At 38.2% G+C, this 14,558-nt stretch overlaps 1 protein-coding gene across 11 annotated transcripts in view; it reads right to left on the bottom strand.

Annotated features, from left to right (window-relative positions):
* LOC135195630 (transcription factor 12-like) overlaps window positions 1–14,558 on the bottom strand; it is a 642,011-nt gene that overhangs the window by 489,604 nt on the left and 137,849 nt on the right. For 2 of the 11 annotated variants that reach the window (XM_064221978.1, XM_064221977.1), the window contains exon 1: window positions 9,447–10,996. The exons of 4 other annotated variants lie outside the window; for them this stretch is intronic. In XM_064221978.1, coding sequence (XP_064078048.1) covers window positions 9,447–10,103 — 657 coding nt within the window. In that variant the 5' untranslated portion in view covers window positions 10,104–10,996. Of the gene's footprint in view, window positions 1–9,446; window positions 11,006–14,558 lie in introns of those variants that run through there. 5 more of the 11 variants (XM_064221976.1, XM_064221974.1, XM_064221975.1 and 2 more) reach the window with 5 other exon arrangements.

The following is a 14,558-nucleotide window of genomic DNA, read 5'->3' as shown; positions in this document are numbered from 1 at the left end:
GGATAGTTATAGCAGGGTAAAAACTATTTGCATACTTCCATAAAAACACATTAAAGTACTCATACGTGTACTTTGTGTACACAATATACATACACGTGAATGCACATGCGTGTACTGTGTTCACATGCATGAATTAAATACGTATACTGTGTAAACGTTACACACTTCTAAACACATACTTATTAGACTTCGTGTACATAATGTAAATCGTGCATTCACATACCTAAACCCTACGACAAGAGTCAACACTGCGATTTACGTTCGAAAAACCGATTCTGGGTTCAAACTCAAGAAGCGATTCACTGAAATAGGTTAAACCGAAGAAACAAATATATAAATTGACCACTTATCTACTGTTTTAGCTCGTGAGTTTGAAAACCGAAATTGGTTCAAGAAATACTAAGCGTCGTGTCACTCGGTGTGCATTTCTCTTGGGAGGGGGGAGGGGAGGGGGGTATTCGGGTGCAACGAACATCACGCTACGCTGTTTACATCGAAACGGGGTTCAATTTATTCGGTCTGCGTGACTCCTGCTTGCGCAACGCTTATCAGTTTATTGAACGAACCAGTTGCTAAGAAACGACGCCACAGATGATTAATATATTTCTAAGGAGGTTACTGAGCGTCCGGATCAAGGAAGAAAGGTTACTAACTTGTCTGAAAATCTTTGACGTAACTGCTAAGAAAAAATCGGATAGTCTCCGGGGACGGAATTCAACAGAGGAACGGCAACTTATCGACGCGCGGGTATTTGGGTCCTGCCGGCACTGAATCCATGAAAGATTTTATAATGATAAAATTACGTTATCTAAAAAGGACCTTATTTCTCCGTTTCATTTTGTGCTGTAATAGCCTAAGACAAGTTCACTATATCAAATGTCACTTCCGTATTTCTTCCTACCATTTACTCTCAATGAGCAATTCTAAAATAACCATCCCGAAAAGTTAATCTGTCAATTAAAAAAAAAAGTTGTTTATTGTCACATTAAAGTTTGTAGGCCTAGAGCCATATCCAGTGGTCCAGGATAGTTTCCTTGGTGGTAGAGGATTATGCGGCTATGCGAGTACCTTTCATCTTTTTCAGTTCTTTTTTTTCTTTCAATTCTATTTTTCTTTCCAATTCCACTCCCTTCATCAGTCTTAAACCGTCATCTTTTTTTTTTTATTTATTTACTTCAACAAGGTGCAAACAATTCTTACAATCATAATTTTTCTCCAGTTACCCCACTATCACTATTCTATAAAATTCAGTTCCCAAGGCAACCGAAAGTACTTTTCTTCATTAGCTTCAATTGTATTACGCAACGAGTATACATGACAGCGAACAAAGCTTAACTATAACCTCCCCTCCCCCTCCCCCCCTCCCCATCCCCAAGCCCTGACTTTTGCTGCGTTCATTGAAACCGTTGAGTCGTTTCGACTTTTTGCGACAAATTAAACGATTCTAAACATTCCTGACATTTGCGTCAATTTAACCATTTCCCAGTTTTCATCTTCTCGGCTAATTTAAATTCCGCCTTGTTAATTCTGCGTCTTAAGGACCCCTGTCTTTCATAGTTCTAAAATGTGACCTAACAAATTCCTTATGCTTTCTGTGATGAACTTCATTCAACCTTGTGTACATCATATATCTATTTAGAATCAACTTACTCTGCATTATATTCAATTTGCAGTAATTCTCTTAGAAGCATTGAATTTTGTTGCGTGGTAGGGTTTAGTAATTTGTTGATTAAAGCCAGATATTAAAAGATTTTCTTTCCTCAATATTTGTCAGAGGTTAAATATGAACCTTGGAGAGAGAGAGAGAGAGAGAGAGAGAGAGAGAGAGAGAGAGAGAGAGAGAGAGAGAGAACCTAAGCTAAGCTTGGGGGTTATACACAAAGAATCCACATCGCTAATATTTTTTTAAGGATTTCATAACCTCAAATGAGAACGTTGGAATTTTTATTTTTCATCTCCACAGCAAATACTTAAAAGGAATTTCCCAGAACTTCCATTGCATTCCCAGGAAGATATCTATGGTCAGTCAAGTGGTACATAATTCAGACTACTATTTATTAAACCCAGCCGAGAAGTCTGGTGATCTTATCAATCTCAAGCTGAGGTATTTATTGAATTTATACGTTTCGTGTTAAACCATTCTTTTTTTTTATCATTAAGAAAACAACCCATTTTACTTCGTGGTAAATTAGCCATTTCTTTGACCGATCCCCATATGCCTACTGTATCAATCTACTAGGCCCCACTGTAAATATGAAGAAGAAAGTTAAAGAACTGATTTACAGCACACCCCTAAAAGTCTGACACTACAACTACAAAAATAATCAAGCTAATAATAATAGCCTTAATTTTTTACATATAAATACAAAATTCTTAAAAATTGCATTTATCCATTCGCTGATTATTCCGTTTTTCTCAGAATCCAGGGGCAAGATAGTTAAATTTGAGTCAAAGTTAAAAAACATATGCATACACAAAAGTACACAAAAAGGGTACTAGCTTCCACAAAATAAAAACACAAGATATATATACAGTAAGCATCTCTAATATTAGTTTCGCATGAGCATAAAAATAAAGGCCAAAATTATTTACCTTAAAATAAAACATAATCCGACATAAAGAATTCGTGACCATTACCACCCAGAAAACATAAGGTCAAAATAATCTGTAATCATCAACTTGAAAATTAAATTACCAGCTAAATAAATATAATCCGTCAACACTTCCAAATCCATAATTATAAAAACGTATTTTATGACAAAAATAAATTAATCGCGAATCATTCACCTGAACACGAGCGCAACACTATTCAAAAAATAAAACCGGAAAATATGAAGAGAGCTTAAAATAACCCGGTTTACAGGATCGGCAAAACATGATTTATATGGTCCAAAACGTCTATGAATACCACACACACATTCAAATGTGAATATCTTATACACATACGGAACTAACCAGGCAAAAGAAAATAAGAGAGCTGCTTGTCAGGATTGGTGATCTTCGTTCCTGCCACGCCAAATAGTATTAAATCATTAACAATTCCATAATGTATTTCACTGTAAATTTTGTTTTATTCGTTGCTTTAAAGATAAAGGCAGCCGAAACATACACCTTGAAAACACGTAATTTCCTAAATTCCTCTTAAATGGCTGAATTCTCGCTAATTTACTCAAATTTGCTTTTTACTTGGATTAATTGCCCATCTGAGAAGGGAAATGTCAAGGAGGAGGAGGAGGAGGAGGAGGAGGTTGTTAATGAAACGACAAGCCTGTACGTCGATTATCATTATCCTTAAACCAACGAGGAAAAAACCAAGGAGTGTGTAAAATAACTTTGGCAAAGAATTATTTACGGCAACAAGTGGCTGAATTCAACGCACACACAAACTTGAACTTGCTGTACACCATCGCACTGTATATTCCGCCATATTTAAATAATCCACGGCATAAAATGATACCACTGAATGAAGCAAGACAAAATTAGAGCTCTTTCTGGGAAAATAATTACAGACACTATCACTTGATCGCCAATACTCCGGTACATAACGATCAATTTCAAGTACCACTTGTAAGGTTCATAACATGACATATAAATAGCGTACTCGCCGGAAATCCTTCATACTCCTTTCATTCAAATTATAGTTCACTTTGCCGGGGGTATGATCATAACAGACACATGGTATAAGCATACCACAGAGAGAGAGAGAGAGAGAGAGAGAGAGAGAGAGAGAGAGAGAGAGAGAGAGAGAATCCTCAACGCTCCTATCATTCAAACTATAGTTCTCTTTGCCGGGGCATGATTATAATAGACACATACTATAAGCATACAGGGAGGAGAGAGAGAGAGAGAGAGAGAGAGAGGAGAGAGAGAGAAATGGTTGTGTTATTTGCTACTCCTAACAGAATCTTCTTCCGTCCAGTCACAATTCATTAACATAAATACTTTATTCGTCATACATTACACTAATAATTTATTCATCATACATCAAATACAAGTCCAATGAAATTCAAAGTCGTCTATTACGTCATTCCAAGAGCCCAGAAAGTGTATAAAAATCTTGCTCTTCTCGAAAGGCTTCAGAATCCAATTCTGAAGCCAATTCTATCGACAATGAGTCCCTGCGTAGCTCACATCAATAATTGTCTGAGACTCGACTCCTCCCCTCAATAACATCACTGCGTCTAATCTTAGAAAAATTCAATTTCAATTACAATTAATTACTGAGAACGGAGAATTCACTTCCGTTCGTTACACGGTGTTACGTCAGTCTGTTACCGTGGACGAAAGCAAGGCCCAAAGATGAGTGGGTATCCGTAACGTTAGCTATACGGGGATATCGAAAATGAATGTCATGGTGTAGTTCAACCAGCAGTGTGTGTGTGTGTGTGTGTGTGTGTGTGTGTGTGTGTGTGTGTGGCAGCATTTAGCATGGTGGCTGGTATTCGCATTCGTCATGCCATCAACGTACGCCAACCGAACACCGCCCCATCCCCCTCCTACCATCCCCCCTTCTATACCAAGCAGAATGGAGACGACCCACACCGCCTGAGAAAAAACCATTCATCAAATAATTAAACCAAGCATTTGTCAGCGGATCTCTACGGTGAATTCACAACATATGCTCATTCGCTGGCTTCCATTACTGGTCCGAGAGAGAAGTCAATGCACGGCAAATGATTGTGATATACTTCCAAGCGACTTGGGCTCACGTGATAGTTCTCCATAATGTGCTACAAGCAAAACATCGGAACATCGCCTCCTTCAGGCATGAAAAGCATTTGCCATCAGACATGACTTGAGAAAAAAGTTAAACTTCACCATGACTGAAGTAAATTCGATGGTCTATCGCGCTTTACAATAAAAAAAAAATGAAGCACATAAAACCTTTTTGTACAGTTGAGCGTTTTTATTTGCATCAGCTTGACGTTCTAACACAAAATTCTTTGTAAGTATAACTGAACTAATCATTTCGATCACTACTTTAGGATGTTCAGGTCTCCTCAAACTGTCAACTAAAGATCACAAATTTCGGGTTACTACATTTAGTTCAAAAACATCTGACTAGACTTTGTATTCTCTAATAACCATCACTTCAAGTGGAGAAATACAATGCCTTGTATGTATGTATGTATGTATGAATGAATAAGGGTGTGTGCATGTGTATACATCACGATGAATTTTGAAATGACTATGAGGATATGAATAAAATTATCATTTACCCAAAGTTCTACAAATTATATGTGTAATATATGTGTAAAACTATTTTGAAAATTACAATGATTAAGACAGAGAAGTAACCCACATCAAGAACATTCAGTGGCTTTTACATCATATTTTATAAATGTATTCACATAAAAAATAATAAATTTATCGTCAAGAACAGTTCTGTCCATGTACTGAAATAAAATACTGTATATACAAGTCGTCCTCGTTAAGACTGCAATTCTACACTGGACAAACAAACCATTTATTACACCTTGAAAAGAGGACACATACTACGTCTCGTACAAAATATAAGTTCACATCAAATTTGCGAATCGAAATACTTCTAAACTAAAGTTGAAAATATGAAGCACTGAAAAGTAACTGATGTTTTTCTATAAACTCGGGGTTAATTTTGCATTTAACAAATCTGCTGGAAGATATAAAGCCAGAGGCCGGTGGTCTTTAAGGATGTCCTCATTTATCTACCCCATGTAATTTCGTGGTGAACAGAAAGAACGCATACAGATAATAATGAAACTAGACTTGTAATAACAAAACAAGTTTCGTAATCCGTGTTCGCAAAAAAGGTGGAATCAAGTTCAAGGTAACCTTGCAATACCATTTTTTCCATTCATCTGCATTTGTCGCTTAAATGCTGAATACAAAATTAATCCCAACAAGCCTTTTTATTACAGTAGACGTGGATCAGCACTTAAACATCTGCTACGGCCTATGACGAACCAAGATCTAGATAAACAGATCTTGTAACGAACACGTCCACATCTCTTAGTCGTTTCGTTTACCTAAACGGGATTCACACACACACACACACACACATATATATATATATATATATATATATATATATATATATATATATATATATATGTGTGTGTGTGTGTGTGTGTGTGTGTGTGTGTGTGTGTGTGTTGTGTGTGTAAAGCCGTCAAAGACCTATTAGGACTTTGTTATTCTTTGTACCTTTTAGGTGTTTAGTATTTGTCGAGGTTGTTCAGGATCAAATAATCCCATAGGTTGTTTCTTTATGACGTCGTACCTTAGTTATGAATTGATAGGTCATTAGTATGTTAGAGTTTGATTATCAACCAGTCTTCTGGACGTCCTTCATTACCTGCGCGCGCGCACACACTCTATATATATATATATATATATATATATATATATATATATATATATATATATATATATATATAGTGTGTGTGTGTTCGTGTGTGTGAAGGACGTTCATAAGACTAGTTAATAATCAAACTCTAACATAATAATGACCTATCAATTCATAACTAAGGTACGACGCCATAAAGAAACAACCTATGGGATTATTTGATCCTAAACAAAGAATAACAAAGACCTAATAGGTCTTAGACGGCATTACACAGCTGGTTAAATAAAAGCTACGGTTTAGGTATGTATCTCATACAGAGCCTTCGTGAAAATATATATTACAAGAAGCTTTCGTAAAATCATATATTAAACACCAGCTGCCACATTAAGCCTTCATAAAACAAGTAACAAATCTTAGGCGTAATCGAGTTTTCTGTACAGCGTATAAATGATGTATGAAACTTTCGAACACGGCCATTAAATTCTTAGCCGCAGTTCAGTAGTGGCCTGTGCTGTTGGTGCCAGGACAATTATGACTAACTTTAACCTTAATTAAAATAAAATTTACCGAAGCTCGCGGATGATCAACATAATTTGCAGCCCTCTAGCCTCAGTAGTTTTTTAAAATCTGAGGCCGGACGGTCAGGTTATCAAGATCCACGATGAATAAGTTACTACTTCCTTTTAAATTAGAGAGGCATAAGAAAGGGAATACTTGGGACCCATTAGGATGTAAAAGACCACAATAAAAAAAAATATATATTTTAACGAAGTTGAAATACATAGTATATACTGATAACCTACGAGGCTATGAAGAGCCATAATAAATTAAGGATTCATAATAATAATAATAAAAATAATAATAATAATAATAATAATAATAATAATAATAATAATAATAATAATAATAAGATACTTAGTCCTATTACAGAAAAGCAATGCTAAGGACCTACTAAGAGACATAATACTGATACTCCTCACCTATCACATTCAACAGATCTGTAATGAAAACGATACTGAGGATCTATCAAGTTATAAAGATCTGGAATAAAAAAAATATACAGGGGACCTTTTAGGTGAAAAATATCTATAAAAAAAGATACTGAGGGCCTATTACGTTATAAGGTTCTATTATGGAAAAGATACTGAGGAGTAATCAGTTATAAAGATTTAAAATAAAGTTACTGACGAGCTATCAGGTTATTAAGCTCTATTAACAAAATAAAGTACTGAAGACCTCCTAGGTAACACAGACCCAAATAAAAACAAATTGTGTTCGGTCACAAAACCTTGATAAAAACACACAGAGACGTTCTGAAGTCATACAGAACCATAATGAAAACGACATTAAGGACCCATTACCTTAAACAACAATAATAGAGCAAGACGCCGGGCCCTATTAGGTTACCAAGAGCCACAAGGGAAGAGATTGTATCGCCCAATTCGGTCCTCAAAATCCAAAATAAAAAGTTACCAAGGACCTATCTAGTTACCATAGGTCACAATGAAAAAGATATATTATGGGTCGTATCCGGTCATGAAGAGCCAATATAATGTCTTCAGTATCATTATCGTAATCATACTATGTTTAAGTTATCAAGATAAAAATTAAATTTCATACCCCTCTCAAAAAAACATTAAAGGGAGATAGAATATTTTCACAATCAGTTTGAAATATATCAAGCAATTATTAGGCGTAGAAAATCAAACAATCGTTCTCATATGTTGAGTGAAAAGTTCTGTTTCCATAAAATGTACATACAGACCAAAGTACCTGAATTCTTTAAAAATATAAGTCCATGTAAGGACCGCAATAAAGTTTAATGGGGCGAAACCGGAAGCAAAGTACGAAACTGCAATTTATCTAACGCTTTTTTCAATCATATAATTGAATCTGACCATACCATTAGTAAGCATGGGACTAAAAGGATATTTAAGTCTAATGAGTCACCCTTGATTACTAGTTTTCCAGACTGTGACTTTTTAAACTGGACACGGCCCTTAGGACTTCTGTCATTAACGTGCTACCGCTATGTTTCATTAGGGTTTGGTGTTTTGCTGTCCAGCAGTTTGTACATAATTTTTTTTTTTTTTGACATTTGGTTACGATCTTCACTATTTCGAATGCAATTTTAATTATGACAATTCGGCACTTTGGTCTGTGTACTATAACATTAGCAACTAAAGATTGAAAAAGAAACCCACAAAATCACTGCACAGTGATTTTGTGGGTTTCTTTTCCAATCTTCAGAAGAAAACTGTAAGCAGTTTTTGTTTGGATTATCAACTAAGCTAATGTGACTTGTGTTGGCCAACCTGGCATTTTACATACTGAAGAATACTTCTTAAAAATACATACTATTCCTCGAATTTATGGGGTTTTGGCATTCTTAAAAAAAGCAGTGGGTTAACTTTAAAAAATTTAAGAGACCCTAATCAAATTTAATTTAAAAAGGATTTCCGGACGACTTACGCCAATAAAATCACAAATTCTCCAATCACTTGGTTTCCGGAAGCGAGGCAAATTTTCAAAACTACCCTGGGGTCTATGGGATTCGGTAAACTGGAGAGAGATTGTATTTACGTTATCTTTATTACCGAAGTTTAAGCATACTGCTCATGTCCAACCAATTTTCGGAAGGGAAGATGCAATTCTTCTACTCGACGCAAATTCTCTATCGCGTACATAGCCGTATTTAAGATCATTCACAGCCTTTTGATGTCTCTCATAAAGGAAATCTTTTAGCAACCATGGGTCCTTCCACTTCTTGGACCAGGAATACCTAAGTAATTTATGTCTCCTGGATATGTATTTTGTTGGTTTGTTTGTATGGTGTTTTTACGTTGCACGGAACCAGTGGTTATTCAGCAACGGGACCAACGATTTTACGTGACTTCCGAACCACACCGAGAGTGAACTTCTATCACCTGAAATACACATCTCTCACTCGTCATTGGAATACCCCAGAATCGAACTCGCGGCCACCGGGGTGGCAGGCAAAGACCCTACCAACCACGCTAGATATGTAGGTCATAGGTGACAGAATGAATGTCAACTAAAAACCTGGAATGAGGCAGAAAAGGTCAATGTGGATGAATAATTGGTCGGTGCGAGTTACCTGGAATGGGAAAGTGAGGGTCGAGAAGGGCGAGGGGAAGACGTCTCGATGCTCCGGTGGGTGCAGATGATGAGTCTGAGGTACTGCCGAATGGTGGTGATGGACATTCGAAGTCAAACCGGAGGGCGGCGAGGAATACAACGAGGGAGGGAAAAGGTTGGTCGTCGACGGCAATGCATAAGGCCCAGTGGGCAGGCTGTATGGGTCCGACTCCAGGGGATTCTCCGATTTGATAATACCACCCGCGGCAGTGCCACTGCCGCCGAGGACTCCCCCGTGGGGGATGCCTGAGGAGGGAACATTACAGGAAGTCGACGATGAAGACGTCGACGGGGGCAGCAGAGCGACAGCTGCTGCAGGAAGGCCTCCGGAGAGGCCGTCATTCACCTGCTGCTGGTGTTGCTGATGGAGAGGATCCGACGACGCCCCGGTGGCCTGGGGGCCTCCTCCCCCTCCATCGTCATCGCGATCGACACAAGCGCTCGCACCGGCACCGCCTTCGTCACAACCATTCAGCAGAGGAGCGACGCACGGGCTCTTGGCCGTGCCCCTGGGAGAAGTGTGGGAGAGAGTCGAGTTGCCCCCCGCCAGCATACTGCCTGAAGGCTCCACCAACAAGGCGGCAAAAGAGCGCTCACTCAATCCCGGCTCGAGCATAATAAATTAAGGCACCCTATAAACCTTGTTTGCAAGCATAGGCACTTTGAAAGGGTCAGATGTCAAAGCAACTATTTCACACTTGCACTGTAACCATAGACTTCCAGAGAAGCGACGCCAGTACTCATTTCTAACAATCATAAACAAACACAAAGTGAATATTCAAACTGCAGTTGAAGTACCATGTTGCTCCTAAAACTGACAGACACGAAGAAAAGTTCTCTTTATCCATATCACAGTATCACTTCAACCTCTTCTGCAATGATCTATTCATTCCTAAAACTTAGTTATTTCGAATTTGCAAAAGCATTTTCCTAAAGAACACACACACACACAAATAATCCCTCTTTGCAACTGTTAATCACACACTTGGCACAGCACTGGTTTCAGAACAGTCCAACGAAAAGAATTCAAAACATTTCATTTTCGTGAAAATAGAAGTCGGGTCAATCCAGGAAATCTCGAGCGGTTCCGTCATCCGGCGACGCCAAGAAAGAGGAGAATGGGTTCGCCCTTTTCCGTTCCTTGAAAATCCATCGTCTCTTCAATTGGGTAATGATCACGCTCTCACACTCAACGAGGCCACAAACTGCGGTAGAGTTATATGCAAAACTTTATCGTCAACTACTCTGCACCCAAAGGGCCCTCCAAGGGTTGTCGCAGACAGAACCACACGCGTGCCACGAAGGAAGGAAGGAACGGGGACTGGCGGCAGCGTTTCTCCTGATGGAGGAGATAGTGGTAATGGGGGACCCAGATGGCGAGTCCTACTGGTAGTGGTGGTGGTAGTGGTGGGGGTCGCACTAGCAAACTGACAGCGTGGCGCTCGGTGTAGGAGGATGCCGTATGGCTGAGGCGGTGGGCTGGTCTGTCGCCTGCGTGCGCGCCCATCTAACGACACTTGACTACTGACTGACCTCCTTGATGACAGGCAGCAGTCCCACTCGACAGGGACACGTCCCTCACGCCTCACTCAAAACGCCCCCACCCACCCACTCAGCCAAATGATACAATACTCGTCCTACGTACCACTTTTTGCAATTTAACTTTTCTATCCCGCATATAATTAGAGAATATTCTTCTTCTTCTCCTTTTTATTCGTATTGAAGGCTCACATCTGATTCAGCGTAATTAACTATAGCTGTCCAATAATTACCCAGACCGATTCTTTTCACAGTTTCCCAGGCTTCCAATGCTCGAAAAGAGACACTGTAAATATTACAAGACGCAACACAACACAAATTTCACAACAACACAAACAAAACAAACCACCCACTTCTCCCGAATGAGGTCACGTGGGTTGCTTCTCCCTTCTGCCCTTCCAACTCCTCATCGGCGGCCATCACATCATGTAGGCAAATCAATAGCCTTAGGTTAAGAGTATGTTAACATTGCACGTAACGTGTTTGGAAATTATAACAACAACAAACAAATCTTATAGGCAACGATTACGGCAAAAATGACAAAATATGGCTCTAAACGCTTTATAACGTCTGCGCTTCTTTATAGTTACTGACTTCAATTTTAAATAGGATAAATGCAGTTGCGGAAAACGACTATAAATAAAAATGGTTTAACGACGTGACATAGACCACAAATGAAAGCAGACCAAAACAAACAAACCCACAAAGGACATCGAAGAAACGGCAACGTAGTCATGACCAAGGAGCCAATACAACATAAGTCTCGCGGGATTGTTAAGGAGTTTCATGTGCCGATAACTGCTGATAATCGCGTCTTACGCATACAGGATGTTGATTTTATGTAGCTGGAACAAAGAAACGTCATGAAGGTTATGTAAAAATAAAAATTTACATAAATACCTGATGTGTTTAAACAGGGTTGGTTATTTTTTTTTAATATAATATAAAAAATCAGTGATGTATTTGAATATTTTTGCTTATTTAAATTTTTTTATTTATTTGGTGTTTTTAGACTTGTTGATGTTTTTCGTACTTTTTTTCTCAAAATGTATTTTATGACAGAATTACTATTGGTTTATATTGTAGGTTTCCAGTTCTGGCCTAAAGTATGTTCTTGCCTAAAGTATGTTTTTTTATGTCAAAATAAATAGATTCAGCACATTATGCTAGTTTTTATTAAAATCCAAACCATATTTTTCAATTTGTTTGCTTTCAAATAAAGAAAAAAGAAAAAATTCTTAAAATCATGATTTTTTCAATAAAAAAATCAATGACTTATTCACTTGATTAAATCAGTTTGATTTAATCATTTCCAACCCTGTGTTTAAATATATATGTGGCTAGAAGAAAAAGGGCAAAATAGTCACTGACTTATTTATCCTATAGCTGCTGATTCAAAGATGAACGCCACGTGGAGACAACTTCCTTAACATCACAGACTTGATACACCTAGGCAAAGCCACATCAGTATCACGTCGAATTCCATTATATACAAACTGCGCCTTGCACTTCTATATCTTTCACGCACACACCCGCGCTTCCTGCAGGGTGACATCTGTCAGTTCAGCGACTCGCGTTCCTTTCCTTCTCGAGGCACTTATTTTAGGACTGAATTATGCACGATTTTCGCTCATTTATTCTCTCCTACATTCTTTATTCGTGGCCAAAGCATCTCATAACTCTCTGATCCTTCTTCTCACCTAACCAACCACTTTGCCCATTTGCTGTATCTATACGTTTCTCATTTTATTCACAAAACATTATCAACCTTGTCTCTCAATTGCGATCAACACAACAATTCGTAACCAGAAAGTCGACATGACTAGAATTAATATTTTCTCTGTGAAAAGGTAGATGAGATGGCATCATTATGCCCAGAACAAAACATTACAATATCAACTATTCAATTAATTACTACATAACTCACATATGAGAAAGTATGTTATACGTTAAGCAATTTATTGCTATAATTCATGCAAGATTTTCTGGATCACCTTGAGCATTAAAACCAAGGCCAGACCTTGCATAGTACTGCTAGGATGAACATGCAAAATAGAAGAACTGGTAATGTTAAAAAACTTGTTGAATGCAAATCTTCATCCTCAGCATCAACTTGAGAGAGAGCTTTTTCACTAGTCTTGATAACAGTAATGGGAAGTGAACACTAACACACGACACTTTTAATGAATGTATATCACTTTTAATTCTAAACGATTCCAGAGAACTAACGAAAGTAGAAAGGGTTCAAATGTGTAACGGGAGGAACACCTCACAGTTGCACTAAGAATCAACTGTTAAGAGAGGGTGGATGGTAAGTTGGAAAAAAAGATACGTACATCTAAGTTTTACCAGACCGCTGAGTTGATTAACAGCTCTCCTAGGGCTGGTCCGAAGGATTAGATATTTTTACGTGGCTAGGAACTAATTGGTTGCTTAGCAACGGGGCCTACAGCTTATTGTGGGATCCGGACCACATCGAGAAATGAATTTCTATCACCAGAAATAAATTCCTCTGATTCCTTGTTGGTAAAGCGGGGAATCGAACCCCCACCCTGAGATCGGTGGTCGAGCACGCACTAACCGACTCATCCAACGAGGATTTCGTAAGATGGAAGAAAAATAATATGAAAAATAATTGGGCGCAGTAAAAGGAACGAAAGGTTTTGCAACTAGTTGCCGAAGGGACGCTGCAAAGAACCTGAGTATGGCCTACAGTGCATCGCATGAGGTGCACTGACGGCGCTACCCCCATACGGTGGAAAGCAGTGTAAAGAATGAACCACTACTTTCAACCATTTCCCCCCAGATAAATGACTTGGCGTCTCAGTGGCCGCGAGTTCGATTCTCCGGCACTCCATTGAGGGGTCAGAGATGTGTATTGATAAAAGTTCACTCTCGAGGTGGTTCGGAAGTCTTACACGTAAAGCCGTTGGTCCCGTTGCTGAATAACCTCTGGTTCTATACAACGTGAAAACACCATGCAGACAAACAAACAAACAATCATATAAATGACTTCAAAGCAAACATCATCACCAACAATGACGAGACACCTACTAATGCTTTCTTCCCTAACACCGCCATTTGAGCTTTTGCACAGAGCTCCAAAAGGCAGCAATAAAAAAATATATATTCTCAATATTTTAAACTTCGGGTTTTATGAGAGAGTCGCCGGGTCATTGTTTCCAGACTCATTAAGCCTTCTTTCACGATGGAACGTTAATTACTGGATGGCTCTGGCCATTACGTCTAATCAAACTCACCCGCAGGATTCCAGAGGCTGATTTGCTGAAAATATACATTTTTTCGACCATCAATCTATAGAAATAATCTTTACGGGTATTGTGTATATATATACATAATAATATATAACACACACACACACACACACATATATATATATATATATATATATATATATATATATATATATATATTACTAAATCCTAATCTTCTAAATAATTTTTACATACAAAAGAGAGACATTCTTAATTGGTAAATCCACTGAATATCAAACTTACTTTTATTATTATTA

The sequence above is a fragment of the Macrobrachium nipponense genome, chromosome 16, assembly GCF_015104395.2.
Source record: "Macrobrachium nipponense isolate FS-2020 chromosome 16, ASM1510439v2, whole genome shotgun sequence".
NCBI lineage: Eukaryota > Metazoa > Arthropoda > Malacostraca > Decapoda > Palaemonidae > Macrobrachium > Macrobrachium nipponense.
Note: the sequence above shows the minus strand (reverse complement) of the source record. Positions and strands in the feature narration are given on the sequence as shown.